Source organism: Salmo salar, chromosome 03 (assembly GCF_965601325.2).
Source record: "Salmo salar chromosome 03, fSalSal1, whole genome shotgun sequence".
NCBI lineage: Eukaryota > Metazoa > Chordata > Actinopteri > Salmoniformes > Salmonidae > Salmo > Salmo salar.
In genome coordinates, this window is record NC_138293.1 from 93,432,611 (window position 1) to 93,457,145 (window position 24,535).

Below are 24,535 nucleotides of genomic sequence, written 5' to 3' on the forward strand. Positions count from 1 at the left end.
CCAGCCAACTGCATGTTGTTGTTTCTATAAATACCTTAGAATTGTTGTGATTTTATTTGCAAATGTTAAAACAATGTAACCACACGTAGACATAATGCAGTTACAATCATTGAGGATGACACCAACAACCTGATTCAAATAATTTAAAGTTAAAATAGATTAATGATATATTGATTATAGCAAAAACAACCTACATTTTTTACATTAATTTAACATACTATATTGAGACAATACCAACAGTTATTTTCTAGCAATAAATGAATCCCTAAACCGCATCACCCACTTGCAGAAAAGTGTTTTACTATATACAGTAGGTGGCGGTACAACTTAAACACCACAGAAGAAGCTGAAAAGCATCAACAGGAAGTGCTTTGTTACCGTCCTCCTATTGCGTTTTTAAGGCAAATAAAAATCCACAGGCTTTTGCTGGATCTTTTCTGATGTAAAATTAGTCTTACATGACACTTATTTGTCCCAATTTAAATAGTTTTGATAATTAATAAGTTGTGATCTAGCTTTTATTTGTTTGAACGCTGTGACAAAGAAATGAACTGCAGCGTACACATTTACTGTCATCTTTTTTTTATTTGAAGAAAGAATATAGTAGCTTCCACTATGGATCGGGTAAGTTTGTTTGACTTTTATGAACAGTATGCCTACTGTGGTGTATAACATGTCTAGGTCTTCATCTTTGACTTTTCAATAATCATGCGTTCGATTTGAACAGCAGGACAAAAGAGCATGGTGGTAATTTCAGCCAAGTAGCCTAGTAGCCTATCCCACACAGATTGATACAAGCAATGCGCAACCAGCAGGTCAAGTCAGAACCAGGGAGAAATAATTAGGCATCGGCAACACCAATGGTGAATATAAACCCTGGATTGCTGATGCTATGTATTGGCCATTGAGTGGCTTTGGTTAACCTCTTTGAGGTATTTTCTGAACACCTTCTCACTTTGTTTATCCTGATGTCAGTTTGACCACACACACCGTTTACACACATTTTTGGCGCCCAAATAAAAAAAGGACAGTTGAAAATAGGTGATTGTTGTTGCAAGGCTACCATTTACGGTGCTTGTGTTTGCGCGTGTCTTTATACAGAGGGAATACAACAATGATAGCTAGTGTCGAATAATGATATGGAGTTAATGTTAGTCAAATTATTGAGCATGTCCTCAGCGCAAATAAGCATCAGAAAATTTCTTTATTTAGCATATCAAGATCCTGATGTGGTCCTCAGTCGAGCCTATCAATTTTTATGTCACATGCGCGGAATACAACGGTTGTAGACCTTAGGGAAATGCTTACTTACAAGCCCTTAACCAACAATGCAGTTTTAAGAAAATCCCCCAAAAAGTAAGAGAAGAATAACAAATAATTGAAGAGCAGCAGTAATTAACACTAGTGGTAGTGGTACAGAGTCAATGAGCACCTGTGTCGAGGTAATTATGTACATGTAGATAGAGTTATTAAAGTGGCTATGAATACCGTAATTTCCGGACTATTAAGCACACCTGAATATAAGCCGCACCCACTGAATTTAAAAATATATATTATTTTGAACATAAATAAGCCGCAGGTGCCTACCGGTACATTGAAACAAATGAACTTTACACAGGCTTTAACGAAACACGGCTTGTAACAAAAAATACAAAATTAGCAGTAAGCTTTAGTTGTCTTTTTGCACTGAGTCAATTCCTCACGCTGCTGTTTCCAACATCTTATCATCGACTCATTAAGACCAAGCTCCCGTGCAGCAGCTCTATTTCCTTTTCCAACAGCCAGATCAATCGCCTTCAACTTGAAAGCTGCATCATATGCATTTCTCCGTGTCTTTGCCATGATGAGGGTGACAAAATGACTACCGTAATCAGAATGATGGGAAGTTTGAGAGCGCTCGATTTAATCTAAACAGTAAACAAAAAAGTTGTTTGACCTTAACCCGTTCGGCAATTTCATTGGTCTAATGAAAGCTTCATGCCGCCAAAAAACTGAGCACTTCACAGAATGTGTTTTTTTTTTTTTTTTTTGAGAAAAAAAAATTGAAAGCAGGAAAAATCCATATATTAGCCGCGTCATTGTTTAAGCCGCGAGGTTCAAAGCGTGGGAAAAAAGTCGCGGCTTATAGTCCGGAATTTACGGTAGATACTAACAGAGTTGCAGCAGCATGGTGGGGCAATGCAAATAGTCTGGGTAGCCATTTGATTAGCTGTTCAGGAGTCTGTTTGTTTAGAAGCCTCTTGGACCTAGACTTGGCACTCCGGTACAGCTTGCCCGGGGGGTAGCAGAGTGAACGGTCTATGACTAGGGTGGCCGGAGTCTGACAATTGTTAGGGCCTTCCTCTGACACCGCCTGCTATAGAGGTACTGGATGGCAGGAAGCTTGGCCCCAGTGATGTACTGGGCCGTTCGCACTACCCTATGTAGTGCCTTGCGTTCGGAGTCCGAGCAGTTGCCATACCAGGCAGTGATGCAACCAGTCAGGATGCTCTCGATGGTGCAGCTGTAGAACCTTTTGAGGATCTGAGGACCCATGCCAAATCTTTTCAGTCTTCTGAGAGGGAATAGGTTTTGTCCTGCCCTCTTCACGACTGTTTTGATGTTCTTGGTCCATGTTAGTTTGTTGATGTAGACACCAAGGAACTTGAAGCTCTCAACCTGCTACACTGCAGCCCCGTCGATGAGAATTGGGGTGTGCTCTGTCCTCTTTTTCCTGTAGTTCACAATCATCGCCTTTGTCTTGATCATGTTGAGGGAGAGGTTGTTGTCCTTGCACCACATGGTCAGGTCTCTGACCTCCCTATAGGATGGCTCATAGTTGTCGGTGTTCAGGCCTACCAATGTTGTCATCAGCAAACGTAATGATGGTGCTGGAGTCGTGCCTGACCGTGCAGTCATGAGTGAACAGGGAGTACAGGAGGGGACTGAGCATGCACCCCTGAGGGGCTAACGTGTTGAGGATAAGAGTGGGGGATGTGTTGTTACCCTACCCTTACTACCTGGGGGGTGGCCCGTCAGGAAGTCCAGGATCCAGTTGCAGAGGGAGGTGTTTAGTCCCAGGGTCCTTAGCTTAGTGATGAGCTTTAAGGGCACTATGGTGTTGAACGCTGAGCTGTAGTCAATGAATAGCAGTCTCACATAGGTGTGCCTTTTGTCCAGATGGGAAAGGGCAGTGTGGAGTGCAATAGAGGTTGCATTATCTATGGATCTGTTGGTGTGGTATGCAAATTGGAGTGGGTCTTAGGTTTCTGGGATAATGGTGTTGATGTGAGCCATGACCATACTTTCAAAGCATTTCATGGCTACAGACGTGAGTGCTACGGGTCGGTAGTCATTTTGGCAGGTTACCTTTGTATACTTGGGCACAGGGACTATGGTGGTCTGCTTGAAACATGTTCGTATTACAGACTCGGAGAGGGAAAGGTTGAAAATGTCAGTGAAGACACTTGCCAGTTGGTCAGTGCATGCTCGGACTACACGTCCTGATAATCGGCCTTGTGAATGTTGACCTGTTTAAAGGTCTTACTCACATCGGCGGCGGAGAGCGTGATCACACAGTCGTCTGGAACAGCTGATGCTCTCATGCATGTTTCAGTGTTACTTGCCTCGAAACGACAAAGTTATTTAGCTCGTCTGGTACGCTCGTGTCACTGGGCAGCTCTCGGCTGTGCTTCCCTTTTGTAGTCTGTAATAGTTTGCAAGCCCTGCCACATCCGATGAGCGTCAGAGCCGGTGTCGTACGATTCGATCTTAGTCCTGTATTGAAGCTTTGCCTGTTTGATGGTTCGTCGGAGGGCATAGCGTGTTTTCTTATAAGCTTCCGGTTTAGAGTCTCGCTCCTTGAATGCGGCAGCTCTACCCATTAGCTCAGTGAAAATGTTGCCTGTAATCCATGGCTTCTGGTTGGGGTATGTACGTACAGTCACTGTGGGGGCGACGTCATCGACGCACTTATTGATGAAGCTAGTGACTGATGTGGTGTACTCCTCAATGCCATCGGAAGAATCCCGGAACATATTCCAGTCTGTGCTAGCAAAACAGTCCTGTAGTTTAGCATCTGCTTAATCTGACCACTTTTTTTATAGAACGAGTCACTGGTGCCTCCTGCTTTAATTTTTGCTTGTAAGCAGGAATCAGGAGAATAGAATTATGGACAGATTTGCCAAATGGAGGGCGAGGGAGAGCTTTGAAAGCATCTCTGTGTGGAGTATAGGCGGTCCAGAGTTCTTTTTCCTCTGGTTGCACATTTAACATGCTGCTAGATATTTGGTAAAACGGATTAAAGTTTCCCTGCATTAAAGTCCCCGGCTACTAGGAGCGCTGCCCCTGGATGAGTGTTTTCCTGTTGGCTTATGGTGGAATACAGCTCATTGAGTGGGGTTTTAGTGCCAGCCTCTAACTGGTAGTATGTAGACAGCTACGAAAAATACAGATTAACTCTAGGTAGATAGTGTGGTCTTCAGCTTATCATGAGATACTCTACCTCAGGTGAGCAAAACCCTTCGACTTCCTTAGATATCGTGCACCACCTATTAGAGGTCGATCGATTTATGATTTTTCAACGCCGATACCGATTATTGGAGGTCCAAAAAAGCCGATACCGATTAATAGTCCGATATTTTTTTAATATATTTGTAATATTGGCAATTACAACAATACTGAATGAACATTGAACACTTATTTTAACTTATTATAATACATAAATAAAATCTATTTAGTCTCAAATAAATGAAACATGCTCAATTTGGTTTAAATAATGCAAAAACAGTGTTGAAGAAGAAAGTAAAACTGCAATATGTGCCATGTAAAAAAGCTAACATTTAAGTTCCTTGCTCAGAACATATGAAAGCTGGTGGTTCAATATTCCCAGTTAAGTTTTAAATTGTAGTTAATATAGGAATTAAGAAGCGTCGACTATTTCTCTCTATACCATTTGTATTTCATATACGTTTGACTGTTGATGTTCTAATAGGCACTTTAGGCTGGCAATACTAATCTCAGGAGTTGATAGGCTTGAAGTCATAAACAGCGCTGTGAAGCAAGCATTGCTAAAAGCTGCAGGTAAACGCAGTAAAGTCTGAATGAATGCTTACAAGCTTGCTGCCGCCAACCACCGCTCAGAGTGCTCCATCAAATCATAGTTAATTATAATAAACACAGAAATACGAGCCTTTGGTCATTAATATGGTCAAATCCGGGAACTATCATTTCGAAAACAAAACGTTTATTCTTTCAGTGAAATACGGAACCGTTCCATATTTTATAGAACGGGCGGCAACCCTAAGTCTAAATATTGCTGTTACATTGCAAACCTATGGTATGCCATAATTATGTAAAATTCGGGCAAATTAGTTCGCAACGAGCCAGTCGGCCCAAACTGTTGCATATACCCTGACTCTGTATGCAATGAACGCAAGAGAAGTGACACAATTTCCCTAGTTAATATTGCCTGCTAACATTAATTTCTTTTAACTAAATATGCAGGTTTAAAAAATATATATACTTCGGTGTATTGATTTTAAGAAAGGCAAAAGATGTTTATGTTTAGGTACATTCGTGCAACGATTGTGCCTTTTTCGCGAATGCACTTTTGTTAAATCATCCCCCGTTTGGTGAAGTAGGCTGTGATTTGATGATAAATTAACAGGCACCGCATTGATTAAATTAAACGCAGGACAAGCTAGTTAACTACACATGGATGATAATATTACTAGGTTAACTACTGATTATGTGAAGATTGATTGTTTTTTATAAGATAAGTTTAATGCTAGCTAGCAACTTACCGTGGCTCCTTGCTGCACTTGCGTAACAGGTGGTCAGCCTGCCACGCAGTTTCCTCATGGAATGCAATGTAATTGGCCATAGTCGGCGTCCAAAAATGCAGATTACCGATTTATGAAAATCGGCCATGCCGATTAATCGGTCGACCTCTACCAACATGCATAGGCCCCCGCCCCTTGTCTTACCAGAGGCTGCTGTTCTTTCCTGCCGATTTACTGTGTAACCCGCAAGCTGTATGTTCTTAATGTTGTCGTTCAGCCGCGACTCGGAAACATAAGATATTACAGTTTTTAATGTCCCGTTTGTAGGATATACGTGCTTTCAGTTCGTTCCATTTATTTTCCAGTGATTGAATGTTAGCTAGCAGAACGGAAGACAAGGGCAGATTAGCCACTCGTCGCCTGATCCTAACAAGGCATCCTGATCTCTTTCCGCGATACCTACGTTTCCTTTTCCAGCAAATTACAGGGATCTGGGCCTGGTTGGGTGTCCATGGTATATCCCTCGCGTCCAACTCATTGAATTGAACGAGGAGTTCTTCTTTGAGGTGAGTAATCCCAGTTCTGATGTTCAGAAGCTCTTTTCGTTCATAAGAGAAGGTAGCAGCAACATTATCTACAAAACAAGCTACGAACAACGCAAAGAAAGGAAGAAAAATAGTATGGTTGGTTAAGAGCCGATAAGACGACAGCGCTACCCTATGGGTTGGATGTGCTGAGAAAATATACAATGTAGGCAGTATTTCATCATATTCAGAAAACAAGGTTTCCTCATAGGCCTATATCAGGATACATGAGTCAATATCCAGCCAAACCATGTATGATATCTGGAGGGAATCCAAAAATGATTTGTGCATAAAAGAAAAGTATGGATTTCATTATTTAGCCTTTGCAGAAAACTGCATCAGAAATCCTTATTTTCAGCATATCAAGATCAATATATGGACCTCAAACGAGAAGCTTCATGTCTTGAATGTGCTGAAAAAACACAGATATGCAATGTATACAGTCAGTATTTATCAACATGAAGAAAGAAAATAGGGTGTCACACACCTCAGGATAGTGAATGATTCCATATCCGACCATAGGAAATGTCCATGTGTATTCCGAGTAATCCCAATATCCATTTTTTTATTTATTTCACCTTTATTTAACCAGGTATGCCAGTTGAGAACAAGTTCTCATTTACAACTGCGACCTGGCCAAGATAAAGTAAAGCAGTGCGACCAAAAACAACAGAGTTACACATGGGATAACACAATAGAAAAATCTATATACAACGTGTGCAAATGTAGTAAGATTAGAGAGGTAAGACAATAAATAGGCCATAGTGGCGAAATAATTACAATTTAGCATTAACACTGGAGTGATAGATGTGCAGATGATGATGTTCAAGTAGAGAAGCTGGGGTGCAAAAGAGCAAAAAAAAGAATAATATGGGGATGAGGTAGTTGGGTGGGCTATTTACAGATGGGCTGTGTACAGGTGCAGTAATCGGTAAGCTGCTCTGACAGCTGATGCTTAAAGTTAGTGAGGGAGATAAATTTCCAGCTTCAGGGATTTTTGCAATTCGTTCCAGTCATTGGCAGCAGAGAACTGGAAGGAGAGGCGGCCAAAGGAGGAATTGGCTTTGGGGGTGACCAGTGAAAAATACCTGCTGGAGCGCCTGCTACGGGTGGGTGTTGATATGGTGACCAGTGAGCTGAGATAAGGCGGGGCTTTACCTAGCAAAGACTTATAGATGACCTGGAGCCAGTGGGTTTGGCGACGAATATATATAGCGAGGGCCAGCCAATGAGAGCATACAGGTCGCAGTGGTGGGTAGTATATGGATGGGGCTTTGGTGACAAAACGGATGGCACTGTGGTAGACTGAGTCCAATTTGCTGAGTAGAGTGTTGGTGGCTATTTTGTAAATGACCTCGCAGAAGTCAAGGATTGGTAGGATAGTCAGTTTTACGAGGGTATGTTTGGCTGCATGAGTGAAGGAGGCTTTGTTGCGAAATAGGAAGCCGATTCTAGATTACATTTTGGATTGGAGATGCTTAATATGAGTCTGGAAGGAGAGTTTACAGTCTAGCCAGACACCTAGGTATTTGTAGTTGTCCACATATTCTAAGTCAGATCCGTTCAGAGTAGTGATGCTAATCGGGGGGGGGGGGGCAGCGAATGGTTGAAGAGCATGCATTTAGTTTTACTAGCATTTTAAATGCAGTTGGAGGCCACGGAAGAAGTGTTGTGTGGCATTGAAGCTCGTTTGGAGGTTTGGTAACACAGTGTCCAAAGAAGGGCCAGATGTATACAGAATGGTGTCATCTGCGTAGAGGTGGATCAGAGAATCACTAGCAGCAAGAGCGACATCATTGATTTTATACAGAGAAAATAGTCAGCCCGAGAATTGAACCTTTAGCACCCCCATAGAGACTGCCAGAGGTCCGGACAACAGGCCTTCGGAGTTCAGTGTGTCAAATCGATTTGAGAAGTAGTTGGTGAACCAGGCGAGGCAGTCATTTCAGAAACCAAGGCTATTGAGTCTGCCGACAAGAATGTGGTCATTGACAGAGTCGAAAGCCTTGGCCAGGTCGATGAAGACGGCTGCACAGTACTGTCTTTTATCGATGGCGGTTATGATATCGTTTAGGACCTTGAGCGTGGCTGAGGTGCACCCATGACCAGCTCGCATAGCGGAGAAGGTACGGTGGGATTCGAAGTGGTCGGTGATCTGTTTGTTAACTTGGTGTGCTTCTTCTGGTGTGCTGTGTATGGGGTCTTCTGTGTGGTCATCTGTGGGATTAAAGCTGGAGCACTTTGTTTTTTGGCAATCACACTCCAGATTCCCTGTTGCAGAGCACATGCAGCTGACTTCGCGGTAGAGAATTTTCCCAGGTGAAAGAGTGACCACCTGGTGGAGCCTCATTGTGGACGATACGGCTGGAAGGTCAGCTGGCATTTCTTTCACTCCATCCTCCACAGTTTGCTCCTGAATAAACAATTTCACCTCCGATTGTCCCTCACTCAGAGCTTGGTACAGGGACAATGCCGTGGGGATATCCACTCTTTGGCTGACAAGCTTGTTGGCCCTGCTCTTCAATGTGCCACCCACACCATCTGGGGCACCTTTGCCCTGACCAGCTTCAAAGTAGTTCCAGGTTCCTCTTGTAAACCCCTTCTTGAAAATGTCAGTACAAAAGAGGTAAAAATTACCACTCTGCTTGTACTGTGTGTAGGGACCGTCGCAAAGTAAAAACAACATACGGGCATCTCTCTCGGATTTCCTTCAGGATGGGCTCCAGGTGTTGCCATATGGCAGGTGGTCATTTCAGTCTGGATGCCGATACAGTAAACCCCAGTGTGCAAAGTGGCCAGCTTGTGCTTGAGTGCTGTACTTGCAGCTGTAGTTCTCAGAAAAGTCAATATGGACTGCACATTCATTTGCAAGGAGGTTCAGCGCCCGTGAGAAAGCATATTGCTGTCTGATGTTATAGAGATGGTGCCTGAACTTCTGGAGCAAAATGTTGTTTCCACCAGCTCTTCTTGCGGGGCATTCAAATTATTTTTTCAAAGAGATCTTTGTGCTCTTTGTCCACAGTGGCCCACTGAAGGTATGAGATGTGATCAGTGGCTCTGTAGTGGCTTTTGAGTGTATAGGTATTATTGCTGCATTGCTCACATTCCCCATACATACATTGCTTGCTTGTGGTGTCACACGTGATGGTATGTGTCAGGCTCTCCAAATTGGATGTGCATCTGGTGAAGCTTTTAGGCAAAATAAAGCCTCATGTTGTTTGCACATGCATGTGTCACGATCTGCCAATGTTGGATGCACAACCCAGTAGGAGGGGAAGTGTGCAGAACAGTGAGTATCATAGACGGAGGTTGGTATGCTCATCTAGGAATTTCAAATGGAGGCTCTTCATTGAATCCACCAGTAATCTTTTCTGCATTTTCTCTTTTTTTGTCACGTAAAAATAATCATTTCACTGTTGATCTCAGCGTGGCAGAAATCCCCTTGTGCTTCTTCCTCTGGTACCCGTAGACGTTTTAATTTGCCAGTTGTGTCCACCTTCTCCTTAAATCCAAAAACCTCCTCTGCCAATCTCTGCAACCTGTACTTTGGGATTTTGCTGGTGACTATTCCTGCAATGACTTGTCTGTCACTCTCTCTCTCTGAATGTGTGTACTTGTTACGTACTTCCTCAGCTACTGCTGTATGAAACAACAGGGTTCTCCTTAGGGATGTGCCCGAGATTTGCCGAACCAACTTCTTGACTTTGGATCTTGGAGATGGGTGGTCCTTTTTCGATCGTTGGAGCCACTTTTTGTATTTTTCTGCTCGCTGTTCGACTTTACTCAACTGATCTTGTAGTTTCTGCAGCTCCCTGTTTAATTTTGCTTTGGCAGCGCTCCTTTTTCTTCTCCCAAAATCATGTTGCCTAAAATAAACACATAAAGCATAACTATCTTGTTACTTAACCTGTTGGGGCTAGGGGGCAGTATTTGCACGGCCGGATAAAAAACATACCCGATTTAATCTGGTTACTACTCCTGCCCAGAAACTAGAATATGCATATAATTATTGGCTTTGGATAGAAAACACCCTAAAGTTTCTAAAACTGTTTGAATGGTGTCTGTGAGTATAACAGAACTCATTTGGCAGGCCAAAACCTGAGAAGATTCCTTACAGGAAGTGGCCTGTCTGACAATTTCTTGCCCTCCTTGATCATCTCTAACAAATACAGGGGATCTCTGGCATGACGTGACACTTCCTACGGCTCCCATGGGCTCTCAGAAGGCGGGAAAAAGCTGAACGATGTAATTCCATCCCCAGGCTGAAACACATTAGCGCGTTTGGCAAGTGCTCTATCAGAGGGCCATTAGACTGAGGCTCGTGCATGAGGGGATAGCATGCTTTTACTTTCACTCTTTGTAATAAAAAAACGATTTCCCGGTCGGAATATTATCGCTTTTTTACGAGAAAAATGGCATAAAAATTGATTTTAAACAGCGGTTGACATGCTTCGAAGTACGGTAATGGAATATTTAGAATTTTTTGGTCACGCCGTGCTCGTAACCCTTCTTTACCCTTTCGGATAGTGTCTTGAACGCACGAACAAAACGCCGCTGTTTGGATATAACAATGGATTATTTGGGACCAAACCAACATTTGTTATTGAAGTAGAAGTCCTGGGAGTGCATTCTGACGAAGACAGCAAAGGTAATACAATTTTTCTTATAGTAAATCTGACTTTGGTGAATGCTAAACTTGCTGGGTGTCTAAATAGCTAGCCCTGTGATGCCGGGCTATCTACTGAAAATATTGCAAAATGTGCTTTCACCGAAAAGCTATTTTAAAATCGGACATAGCGAGTGCATAGAGGAGTTCTGTATCTATAATTCTTAAAATAATTGTTATGCTTTTTGTGAACGTTTATCGTGAGTAATTTAGTAAATTCACCGGCAGTGTTCGGTGGGAATGCTAGTCACATGCTAGTCACATGCTAATGTAAAAAGCTGGTTTTTGATATAAATATGAACTTGATTGAACAAAACATGCATGTATTGTATAACATAATGTCCTAGGGTTGTCATCTGATGAAGATCATCAAAGGTTAGTGCTGCATTTAGCTGTGGTTTGGGTTTATGTGACATTAAATGCTAGCTTGAAAAATGGGTGTCTGATTATTTCTGGCTGGGTACTCTGCTGACATAATCTAATGTTTTCCTTTCGGACAGTGTGGTTAGATTAACGAGAGTCTTGTCTTTAAAATGATGTAAAATAGTCATATGTTTGAAAAATTGAAGTTTTTGCATTTTTGAGGTATTTGAATATCGCGCCACGGGATTACACTGGCTTTTGAGTAGCCCATAGAGGTTAACCATTTCACCTGCAGCAAAATAGACAGCGCCAGCCATTAACTGTAACCATATAGATACTTTCATTATTGATTTCACAGTAGCAACTTATTTGAGGGTCGTTACCCAGTAATTAATAGATAAAATTACTTACTAATGATGGTTATTATCAAGTGTTACCCTTAATTATTACATATATTTTACTATCCAGTAAAAGTGAAGCCTATTTCACTGTTCATTGTGCAGATAGTTCCTTTTCTTTACTTAAGCGTATACGATTACCTGTTTCTTTGTTAAGCGCTCAACACAGAATAGCCGCATGTGTGCACTCCTTCAAATCGCTTGAATAAAATATCCTTTCTATTTTATACAGCTATGTTCAATTGTTTTCTTCATACTATAAAATAATGCCACGGAATTCTAAGCCAATCTTGCCTGCTAAATGAACTAGTGTAGCCAACAGCCATATGGCATAGCCATATCAGGGCCTAACATAAGTATTGTCATGACTGGCCTGTTCGGGTCAGGTTACTGTGGACCACACTCCTACAGAGGCATCTGTCAGACCCACCAGAGGGGGAGAGATTGAGAGGTATGGAGGTGGGGGGTTTTATGACACCTCACGCCCATTGTAAATCTTAAATATATCCTTATGATCTGTGCTTACACTAATTTGCATTCCTCAATAACCTTAACTTCTGTTCTGACCTTGAAGTCTCTGGTTGAGGGCTGACTGGAGGATGAGGGCTGACTGGAGGATGAGGGCTGACTGGAGGATGAGGGCTGACTGGAGGATGAGGGCTGACTGGAGGATGAGGGCTGACTGGAGGATCAGGGCTGACTGAAGGATCAAGGCTGACTGGAGGGGTGTTTAATCCTTCAAGTACCTTTTTCCTGGCATTGCTCCTCATATGAGCCTCTCTCCACTTTTTTCGCTGGGCACCCTGCTCTCTAACACTGCGGTCTTTTTGCCTTTTCTTCTTCCCCGTTTCTACGTCTTCCCTACACTTCTATTTTTCTAAGTACTGCTGTCTCTTCTGTTAATCAGCATCACGTCTGGCACGGTAGCGCCTCTGCTTTTCAGCAGCGCTCAATGGTGTGCCAGAACTCTGAATGATGTGGCAAATCGCGGTTCTAGTGTTGATTTTACTATAGATTGTCCCTTCTGAGTGAACTGAAGGAGATGCAACACTGTTACTTGAATTATAATAACAGGGTTTCAAGTAACGGTTGTAAATCAATGCTAATGTTAGCATCTATTCCTGAGGAAAAAGCCATCTGTGGAATGTAGCGTTACTGTCAAGGACAAACTTAGTTATATAAATAAAAACTTTGAAATTAATTTGTCTTAATCTGATAATGAGTAACAGGGTTGTGTTAGTGAGTGACACTTGATCAAGGCTGAAATATTAGAGAAATAGAAGAGGACTTACCTTTTGGTCTAACCATGGTGTTAGCAAATGGCTTAATGATGTAATTTCCTCTCATGTGTCTCACTGTTTTTTCTCTTCCTCTGCCAGGCTAAACAGATTTCGGTAACAGGACTGCATGCATGTTGTGGGACACAACTTCAGTGCATAATGGATATCATTTTAAAATATGTTGATGATTTTAAACAAATTGTTTTAATGATTACAAGAGACATATCAACAAATTCACACCAAAAAAAAGTAGATTTAAAACTTATTTTAACTGTTATATTTGATGTGCAAGTTGGTCATCAAGAAGGTGGGATGAGAAATGCCATTTTAGGTGGTGCTTGAGAGCTATTTGCTTTTAAAATTATTTCGGAACCACTTTTTCTACAACTATATTTACATTTTGTCTCAGGACAATTATAATTTACACGAGGATGTTTTAATATTTTTATTATTTGATATTTCATGGGTGGGACAGAATGTCCTCCAATTCTGGAATGACCCAGCTACAGTGCATTTGGAAAGTATAACGACACCTTAATTAACTTTTTCCACATTTTGTTACTTTACAGCTTTATTCTAAAATGGATGAGGCAAAAAATTTATTTAATCAATCTACACACAATACCCCATAATGACAAAGTGAAAACAGGTTTTTAAAAATGTCAGCAAATGTATTATTATTTTACGACCATTTGGAGATGTGTAAACAACACTAAATAAATTGTGTACCAGAGTCTATTCTAAAGAAAAAATGTATAGCTTTTATTACAGCAAAGACTAAAAACAGTTAGTGAATTGCGCTTTATTTATTGTTTAGGCTAATTATTCAAAGCTCCCTTTGTTACTTTTTTTTAAAACTAAAATGCTTGATTGCATTTCAAAGCAGGAATTACTTGTCTGTGTGATGAAATGAACGAATGATTGACTGATTGCGTGCATATTATGCGTGACAAACAGATTTGTATTTAACTTTTGGTTTTGTACACCCCCTTCAAGCGGCTGAAAATACAATAGTTTGGGTTATGGAAAAGATAAATGACAGTGGTTTAGATGCTACAATGATTCTCTACACTATACTTGCTTGTTTTGTCACATAAACTGACATTAGGCAATTTATAAAACATTTTGCGACCAGGAAATGGGGGAGCAATTTCTGCGTAGTGCATTTTTTAAAATAACGTTTTATAGTGTTACATATTGGTTTATAGTGTTGCATAATGTTTTTATTTGTTTTTTTTTGTAGGCTTACATGTGTTGTTTTTTTTGGGGGGGGGGGGTCAGTTGCACCCCACGCTTGCTCTACTTCTGCCTCGATAATATGTTAAGGAATCCCTAATTGTCTTTCCGTCCCCCAAAGTGTGCACTTGTTCACTTCTCTTCACTGATTTGAAAGGAAATGACTGGTATAAAACCCACCCACTAGCACATGACAACACCAATCCAATTAAGTTTTTTTTCTCTCTTTGGTACATTTTCACAACTCTAAGCACAAAAATCAGTTTCAAAATTCTTAGGCCATTTTCAATTAATTACTTTGGAAAAGATTTGTCATTTGTAAACTATACATTTATCTATAATTTAATGAAACTGCTAAAAACTGAACCACCAAACCAAAATAGTATAATGTCAAGTTTACGTACAGTTTGAAAACAACTATAAATTGACATGAATTTAATTTAGGTTGGAAGGTAAAACCAAATAATTTATGGATTTGGCTGTAAATACTACACCACCCTTCAGCCAGTGTACTTCTAACAGTATGGCAAAGTGGGTCACTGTGCTACCATTTGAAATGATGGTGTGGTGTACAATGCACTGCTAAAATAGTTGGGTGGTAAATTACAGTTTATTCCACTCATTATCTGAATGTTGATGATTTTAAATGTGGATGCTGTTACAGTAATAAGTCACACAGAAAAGTGGATCTTGACCAATGTTGCATGGGGACAAAATTGCATCAGGCTACACCAATGCCTTTTTAATGTAGGCTTTTGCTACAGTGAGGGAAAAAAGTATTTGATCCCCTGCTGATTTTGTATGTCTGCCTACTGACAAAGATATGATCAGTCTATAATTTTAATGGTAGGTTTATTTGAACAGTGAGAGACAGAATAACAACAAATAAATCCAGAAAAACGCATGTAAAAAATGTTATAAATTGATTTGCATTTTAATGAGGGAAATAAGTATTTGACACCCTCTCAATCAGAACGATTTCTGGCTCCCAGGTGTCTTTTTATACAGGTAACGAGCTGAGATTAGGAGCACACTCTTAAAGGGAGTGCTCCTAATCTCAGTTTGTTACCTGTATAAAAGACCTGTCGACAGAAGCAATCAATCAGATTCTAAACTCTCCACCATGGCCAAGACCAAAGAGCTCTCCAAGGATGTCAGGGACAAGATTGTAGACCTACACAAGGCTGGAATGGGCTACAAGACCATTGCCAAGCAGCTTGGTGAGAAGGTGACAACAGTTGGTGCGATTATTCGCAAATGGAAGAAACACAAAAGAACTGTCAATCTCCCTCGGCCTGGGGCTCCATGCAAGATCTCACCTCGTGGAGTTGCAATGATCATGAGAACGGTGAGGAATCAGCCCAGAACTACACGGGAGGATCTTGTCAATGATCTCAAGGCAGCTGGGACCATAGTCACCAAGAAAACAATTGGTAACACACTACGCCGTGAAGGACTGAAATCCTGCAGCGCCCGCAAGGGCCCCCTGCTCAAGAAAGCACATATACATGCCTGTCTGAAGTTTGCCAATGAACATCTGAATGATTCAGAGGACAACTGGGTGAAAGTGTTGTGTTCAGATGAGACCAAAATGGAGCTCTTTGGCATCAACTCAATTCGCTGTGTTTGGAGGAGGAGGAATGCTGCCTATGACCCCAAGAACACCATCCCCACCGTCAAACATGGAGGTGGAAACATTATGCTTTGGGGGTGTTTTTCTGCTAAGGGGACAGGACAACTTCACCGCATCAAAGGGATGATGGACGGGGCCATGTACCGTCAAGTCTTGGGTGAGAACCTCCTTCCCTCAGCCAGGGCATTGAAAATGGGTCGTGGATGGGTATTCCAGCATGACAATGACCCAAAACACACGGCCAAGGCAACAAAGGAGTGGCTCAAGAAGAAGCACATTAAGGTCCTGGAGTGGCCTAGCCAGTCTCCAGACCTTAATCCCATAGAAAATCTGTGGAGGGAGCTGAAGGTTCGAGTTGCCAAACGTCAGCCTCGAAACCTTAATGACTTGGAGAAGATCTGCAAAATCGGAGTGGGACAAAATCCCTCCTGAGATGTGTGCAAACCTGGTGGCCAACTACAAGAAATGTCTGATTGCCAACAAGGGTTTTGCCACCAAGTACTAAGTCATGTTTTGCAGAGGGGTCAAATACTTATTTCCCTCATTAAAATGCAAATCATTTTATAACATTTTTGACATGCGTTTTTCTGGATTTTTTTGTTATTCTGTCGCTCACTGTTCAAATAAACCTACCATTTAAAATGATACTGATCATTTCTTTGTCAGTGTGCAAACGTACACAATCAGCAGGGGATCAAATACTTTTTTCCCTCACTGTACATGCCACAATACCCCTATATCTGATATATCTGTATGTACTGTATAAGAATACTGAAACTATAAGACTGACATTTTTCTCAACATGCTCCAAAAGTAGGATAACGAGCAGCAGTAGTTCTGGTGTTTAGGTTTTTCATTACTGGTTATTTGAACAAACCATGATTTAGCAGGTGTTACCATCTTTAACATTTCAGAAAGGGAGGGGACATTTGGCCCTTATCAAGAGAGGGAGGAGGTCCTCATTCTGGTTCTGCTCCTCGTTCTAGCGTCTCTTAAATCTGGTGAAAGATGTGTTCAAATCCAATGAATGCTCAATCAAGGTTCTGAACATAAAATGGGGTATTACAAGTGATATCAGTTTTGGCATTTGTACTAAGAGTAAAAAAAATATAGAAACCACTTACATTTGAAAAATGTGCCAAAGTGATTTGAAAAAATATGTACATTTGTGGAAAGTAGTGAACGATTACACACTTCAGGAGAAAGGAGGTATAATAAGGATGCAGCCATCAATCAGAGATTTAAACTAAAGTAATCAAATGTTTGGTCTAATGATATTCTATGTACTTTACTTCCTGTGGTCACCAGGACAGAGCTAGCCCGTCCCCCTCCAATCTGCCAGAGTCCCCTGGTCACAACTCTCCTGGTAGCGCCTTACTGCTGGGTCTGAAGAGGGTGTCTGTGCTGCTGGTCGACTGCAGGAAAACAGCAGGGCAGAGTGGAACTGTGAGAGAAGGTCACGAGGAGGGAGATGGAGATTTGATTTCATCAAGTAAGAACAATGTGTGTGAATTAGACTACAATCTGCTTCTGCAACTTCTGTTAATTGATTGATAAACAATATATACTCAATGGACAGTTTATTAGGTACACCCATCTAGTACTGGATCGGGCCAGCCTTTGCCTCCAAAACAGCCTGAATTCTCCGGAGCGTGGATTCTACAAGGTGTCGGAAACGTACCACAGGGATGTTGGTTTATGCTGACGCAATGGCAACACGCAGTTGCTGCAGATTGGACAGCTGCTCGTTCATGCTGCTACAGCCCATTCCATCTCATCCCAAAGATACTCTTGGGTTTGGTCAGCAACCATGTTTAGATGCACTGTGCCGTTATTTGTCTATTTGTGGCCCGCCTGTTAGTTTGCACGATTCTTGCCATTCTCCTGCGACTTCTCTCGTCTATGAGCTGTTTTCACCAACAGGACTGCCGCTGACTGGATGTTTGCTTTTTTGATGAACCATTCTTGGTAAACTCTAGACTGTCGTGTGTGAAAAGTCCAGGAGAGCGGCTGACGATCATACTTCGCTCAGTCGCTTTGTCACTTGTTTTGCCCATTCTAATGTTCAACCAAACAGGAACTTAGGCAGAGAGATTATCTGTCTGCTTATCTGTCTGCTTTATATAGCAAGCCATGCCACGTGACTCACTGTCTGTAGGAGTGACCTATTTTCATGAACTGGGAAGTGTACCTAATACACTGTCCACTGAGTGTATAATGATATATTGTTGTTTGTTTATGGACTCATATTTCCAAAACCTAGTTATTAAATGTCTTTGTTTCACAGGGACCACCCCTAACCATCGTTCTCTCAGTGGGAGGGACTTATCATCTGGGGAGCCTCAACAACAACATGTTGATGATGAGACAGAGAAGAGTCTCTCCCAATCAGAACACCTCAAACACCAGCACAGACGTACAGGGAAGAAATCTCACCACAGCTGCTCTGACTGTGGGAAGAGTTTCACTACACGGAGGTCCTTCATAATTCACCAGCAAACACACACAGGAGAAAAGCCTTATAGCTGTGATCAGTGTGGGAAGAGTTTTGCTCTATCAGGACACCTGAATAGACACCAGCTAACACACACTGGAGAGAAGCCTTATAGCTGTGGTCAGTGTGGAAAGAGCTTCAATCAGTCAGGCAACCTGACAGCACACCAGCTAACACACACTGGAGTGAAGCCTTATAGCTGTGATCAGTGTGGGAAGAGCTTTGCTCGGCCTGGAGAGCTGACTACACACCAGGTAACACACACTGGAGTGAAGCCTTATAGCTGTGATCAGTGTGGAAAGAGTTTTGCTAAAGATTCCAACCTAACTAGACACCAGGTAACACACACAGGAGAAAAGCCTTACAGCTGTGATCAATGTGGGAAGAGGTTTGCTCAAGCTTCCAACCTAACTAGACACCAGCGAACACACACAGGAGAAAAGCCTTATAGCTGTGTTCAGTGTGGGAAGAGCTTTGCTACATATAACACCTTCAAATATCATCTGAGAATTTATGAAGGGGAGAAGCCCTACCCCTGCCTTGATTGTGGGAAAAACTTTGCTAGTGCAGGAGCCCTAACCATACACCAGCGTGTACACACTGGAGAGAAGCCTTATAGCTGTCATCAGTGTGGGAAGAGCTTTGCTGTAGCTTCCACCCTGATTATACACCAGCGCATACACACTGGAGAGAAGCCATATAGCTGTCATCAGTGTGGGAAGAGCTTTGCTGTGGTTTCCACCTTGAATAAACACCAGCGCATACACACTGGAGAGAGAACTTATGTCTGTCTATGTGGAAAGGACTTTGCTCGAGCTTCCACCCTGACTATACATCAGCGAACACACACTGGAGAGAAGCCGTATAGTTGTGATCAGTGTGGAAAGAGCTTTGCTGAGTCAGGGACCCTGAATTCACACCAGCGAACGCACACTAGAGAGAAACCCTATGTCTGTCTATGTGGAGAGAGCTTTACTCATTTAGGGCAAATTAAAAAACACCAGAAAGCAAAAATGTGCCATATTTCATCTCCATCCTATCCGACACCATTTCCAGATCCATAAATAAAGGTTCAATAGAAAACATTTAGTGAACAGTCATATCCATCTCCCATTCTTAAACAGTTGCCTTAGTCTGATCACCATGGTAACCTCTGTGCAGCATAATATGCAGCTCTGATCTAGGATCAGGTCTCCCCTGTGTTTATGTAATATCACACATTGGGATCTACATGGATAAATGTTATCATAGAAAATGTCATAGTGAACCTGTGTGTGTGGGGGGGAAAGATGTTGAAAATTCTATTGTCTTTCATATACTCATGATACTATTATTAAATCTCATTATGTAGAATAATGTTTCAAAAATAGGTGTATATTCAATTGATCAATAAATTCAACCCATTATCTTATAAACAAGATATCACTTTAATGTTATAGTTTTCTTGTGTGAGCAAAATGGTGCCAACAGAAAGGGTCACCTCGCTTCTAGTCCAGCCGGGAAGAACTATTGGATATCAGAGTGATGTCAACTTACCAACATTAACGCCAGGAATACAACTTTCCCGATGCGGATCCTTTGTTCGCACCACCACCCAGGGCATTCGATCTGATTCCAGAGGCCGACAACGTCGCCGCAGAAGTGGTAGACGGAGCGGCCTTCTGGTCAGAATTTGGAGGCGTGCACACCACCCACAGCTTCCGAGTATATTACTCACTAATGTCCAGTCTCTAGATAACAAGGTAGACGAAATTAGGGCAAGGGTTGCTTTCCAGAGAGACATCAGGGCCTGTAACATACTCGGTTTCACAGAAACATGGCTCTCTCGGGATATGTTGTCGGAGTCCGTACAGCCACCGGGATTCTTTATGCGTCACGCTGACAGAAATAAACATATCTCTGGGAAGATGAAGGGCGGGTTGTTAGTTTCATGATTAACGACTTATGGTTTAATCGTAACAACATACAAGAACTCAAGTCCTTTTGTTCACCTGACCTAGAATTCCTCACAATCAAATGCCAACCGTATTATCTCCCAAGATAATTCTCGTCTGTTAATGTCACCGCCATGTATATCCCCCCTCAAGCCGATACCATGATGGCCCTCAAGGAACTTCACTGGACTCTATGCAATCTGGAAACCATATATCCTAAGGCTGCATTTATTGTAGCTGGGTATTTTAATTAACAAAGCAAATTTGAGAACAAGGCTACCTAAATTCTATCAGCATATTGATTGTAGCACTCGTGAGGGCAATACACTGGATCACTGCTACTCTAACTTCCGCGATGCATACAAGGCCCTCCCCTGCCCACCGTTCGGCAAATCTGACCATGAGTCCATTTTGCTCCTGCCTTCATATAGGCAGAAACTCAAACAGGATGTACCTCCTGACGAGAAATATTCAACGCTGGTCTGACCAAGCGCAATCCACGCTTCAAGATTGTTTTGATCGCATGGACTGGGACATGTTCCAGGTAGCCTCAGAGAATAATATCGATTTATACGCTGATTCGGTGAGTGAGTTTATAAGGAAGTGCATTGGAGATGTTGTACCCACTGTGACTATTAAAACATACCCCAACCAGAAACTGTAGATAGATGGCGGCAGGTTCTGAAATTAACCTCTGCCAAGCGCCAAATGCGGGTAGATTTTTCATTTGGCGAGTAAATCTTAGGTTATCCGCAATACTGACGGGTAAATGTTTGTACCAAAATAGTAATGTAATAAAATCTGGCATGAGGGCTCGAGGAAATTACTCATGTTTGCCAGCCTACCACAGACCGTCTCTAGTGCTCCTAATTTCGCGGCACTGTTTACCGCACAGTACATCAGCTACTAGACATCGCTCACTTGTGACGGGTCTGCTGCTAGCTACTGTTCAATAAATAGCTATTATGTGACGACATTTACCTGGAGTGAGCCAACCTTTTTGAAACGAAAACCCACCGACGAAAAGGAGGACGAATCACAGAAAGTTGTGAGAGAAATGGAGGTTTGGAGATAAAGGAGTTTCAAGAAGCTGGCTACAGTAAGATGCGGAGGCTGTGGTGATGAATTGTTCTGTGTGTCACCAGTATGCTGAAGATAAAAGCAGAAACGACTAATTTGTTATCGGAAATAAAATGATGAAGCTGGAGAACATTCGTGACCATGAACACAGCAAGTGTCACATTGTGTCTGTCCCGGGCTCAATCAGAGCCTCTCCTCTTGACACCCTCTGTAACGGTACTAATGGCAATGTCAGAGCAGACCACGAGGATGAAGATACTGTTTAGGACTGTACATGCCATTGGCAAGAAGGCGAGACCACTTTCTGACTTCGAATGGATGTGCAAGGAAGTGAAAATATTGTTACTCTTGTAGCTAGACTAGTACTTTTGTAGCTAGTTTTTTCAAGTCTATTTAGCAGACGTGGTCCGGTATTGTAGGTTATTTCTCAGTTCTTGATAAGCTTTGGTTCACCTTAATTTTCTTATTTATACACTATTTTATAGGCCTGATGATGATATGGATCTCCATGCTTTCCTATGACTCTGTAACATTCTATTTTAATGTTTGTCTCCAGATGATGTTTACATTTAAACCATTGTTACACAATTGACTTTACCTGCCTTATAGTGTTGATCCTTAAGTAAACAAAGGCTAATTTAGCACAATCAACTGACACCTATATTGGATAACATGATTGTATATTTAATTAATTTGATGTTTTTATTTTTGCGGTTTGGATGAGAGAAAAAGAGAATCGCGGTGGGCTCAACATATAGAAATGATAAGCAGGCCAAAGAGTTTATGCACCATATTGCAGAGGTCAGAGAGACTCTGAAAAACACAATTTCTCTCCATGTCAGATTGCTCCACAGACGGTTCTGTGAAAGAGGAGTTAGTTTGTCAGATTCTGTCAAGGGCAAGATCAAGTCGAAGTTTGTTGACAAAGTCAGTGGAGAAGGCAGACGCGCACACATAAGCAACGCCATCATGGAGGGAGTGTGTGATGAGTGGGGGAGCAAGTTGGTCGCTCTGGGAACAGATTGAGCTGCTGTGATGACCGGAGCCAAGAATGGTGTGGTCAGCCGGCTGAAGGGGAACGGGGCCTACATCATCGGCATCCACTGTATGGCACACCGCCTTGAACTGACCTTTTCTGATGCCATCCGGTCCAACGTGATGTTTCAGAAAGCACAGGGGTGGCAGCATCATGTTGTGGGGGTGCTTTGCTGCAGCAGGGACTGGTGCACTTCACAAAATAGATGGCATCATGCGGCAGGGAAATTATGTGGATATATTGAAGCAACATCTCAAGACATCAGTCAGGAAGTTAAAGCTTGGTTGCAAATGGGTCTTCCAAATGGACAATGACCCCAAGCATACTTCCAAAGTTGTGGCAAAATGGCTTAAGGACAACAAAGTCAAGGTATTGGAGTGGCCATCACAAAGCTCTGACCTCAATCCTATAGAACATTTGTGGGCAGAACTGAAAAAGCGTATGCGAGCAAGGAGGCCTAGAAAACTGACTCAGTTACACCAGCTCTGTCAGGAGGAATGGGCCAAAATTCACCCAACTTATTGTGGGAAGCTTGTGGAAGGCTACCCAAAACATTTGACCCAAGTTAAACAATTTAAAGGCAATGCTACCAAATACTAACTGAGTGTATGTAAACGTCTGACCCACTGGGAATGTGATGAAAGAAATAAAAGCTGAAATAAATCATTCCCTTTACTATTATTCTGACATTTTCACATTCTTAAAATAAAGTGGTGATCCTAACTAACCTAAGACATGGACTTTTTACTAGAATTAAATATCAGGAATTGTGAAAAATGTAAATTGTAAATGTAATATCTTGTTGCTTAATATAAAATGTTGAATTGTTATCGAAAAAACTTTTTCCACTTATTACATTAAGTTACTTTATCATGTAAGAACTTTTTAAATTAATAAAGTAATGACTGTGACCGATCATGTAATAACACATAAACCAATGATTTATGTGTTACTTCACTAATGTTAATGCACATACCACCCTCCACCAATAGCAAACACACACAAACCTATGCACCTGTACTCACACACAAACACACACTCTAATAATCAAATTGTAAATGCTTGTGTTCCTAGCCCCAACAGTGCAGTAATATCTAACAATACACCCATCTAAAAAGGAAAATAATGGAATTATTGAAATGTACACACCTGTACAATCACTCACACACACACATTGATACATTTTTTTTACTGAATTTATCTGTAGACTTTGTAGTCAATGAGCCAGGGGGCTTGTTCAGGCTCACTCGGGGTGACAATGTATATGTCCCTAGAGTGTAAAATGTGTTCTATCATTGCAGCAATGGTAGCTTTCTGTGTGTTATTACCATTTCTATTCATCCCTCCATCCAATTCAGTTTCCCCATAGAGGTTTTACCCTATGACAATGTCAGCATACAGTACATCAGGTTATTACTCATGTTCACCCTTTAACCTCTATGGGCTAGGCGTCCCACCTACTCAACAGCCAGTGTAATCCCGTGGCGCGTTATTCAAATACCTCAAAAATGCAAAAACTTCAATTTTTCAAACATATGACTATTTTACACCATTTTAAAGACAAGACTCTCGTTAATCTAACCACACTGTCCGATTTCAAAAAGGCTTTACAACGAAAGCAAAACATTAGATTATGTCAGCAGAGTACCCAGCCAGAAATAATCAGACACCCATTTTTCAAGCTAGCATATAATGTCACATAAACCCAAACCACAGCTAAATGCAGCACTAACCTTTGATGATCTTCATCAGATGACAACCCTAGGACATTATGTTATACAATACATGCATGTTTTGTTCAATCAAGTTCATATTTATATCAAAAACCAGCTTTTTACATTAGCATGTGACTAGCATTCCCACCGAACACTGCCGGTGAATTTACTAAATTACTCACGATAAACGTTCACAAAAAACACAATTATTTTAAGAATTATAGATACAGAACTCCTCTATGCACTCGATATGTCCGATTTTAAAATAGCTTTTCGGTGAAAGCACATTTTGCAATATTCTCAGTAGATAGCCCGGCATCACAGGGCTAGCTATTTAGACACCCAGCAAGTTTA

At 41.6% G+C, this 24,535-nt stretch overlaps 1 protein-coding gene across 1 annotated transcript; it reads left to right on the forward strand.

Moving 5' to 3' along the window:
- Window positions 1–359: 359 nt before the first annotated feature.
- On the forward strand, window positions 360–23,400 carry LOC106601473 (uncharacterized). The gene is made up of 3 exons (XM_014193695.3): window positions 360–624; window positions 17,231–17,414; window positions 18,210–23,400. Exons 1-3 carry the CDS (start codon window positions 616–618, stop codon window positions 19,478–19,480), a joined length of 1,464 nt encoding a protein of 487 aa, XP_014049170.1. The 5' UTR covers window positions 360–615; the 3' UTR covers window positions 19,481–23,400.
- The last annotated feature ends 1,135 nt before the right edge of the window (window positions 23,401–24,535 follow it).

What these genes read in the sequence shown, in the direction of transcription:
- LOC106601473 (XM_014193695.3), top strand. An exon ending in TGGAGATTTGATTTCATCAA is followed by an intron (nt 17,415 to 18,209) that starts GTAAGAACAATG and finishes TTTGTTTCACAG; the next exon opens with GGACCACCCCTAACCATCGT.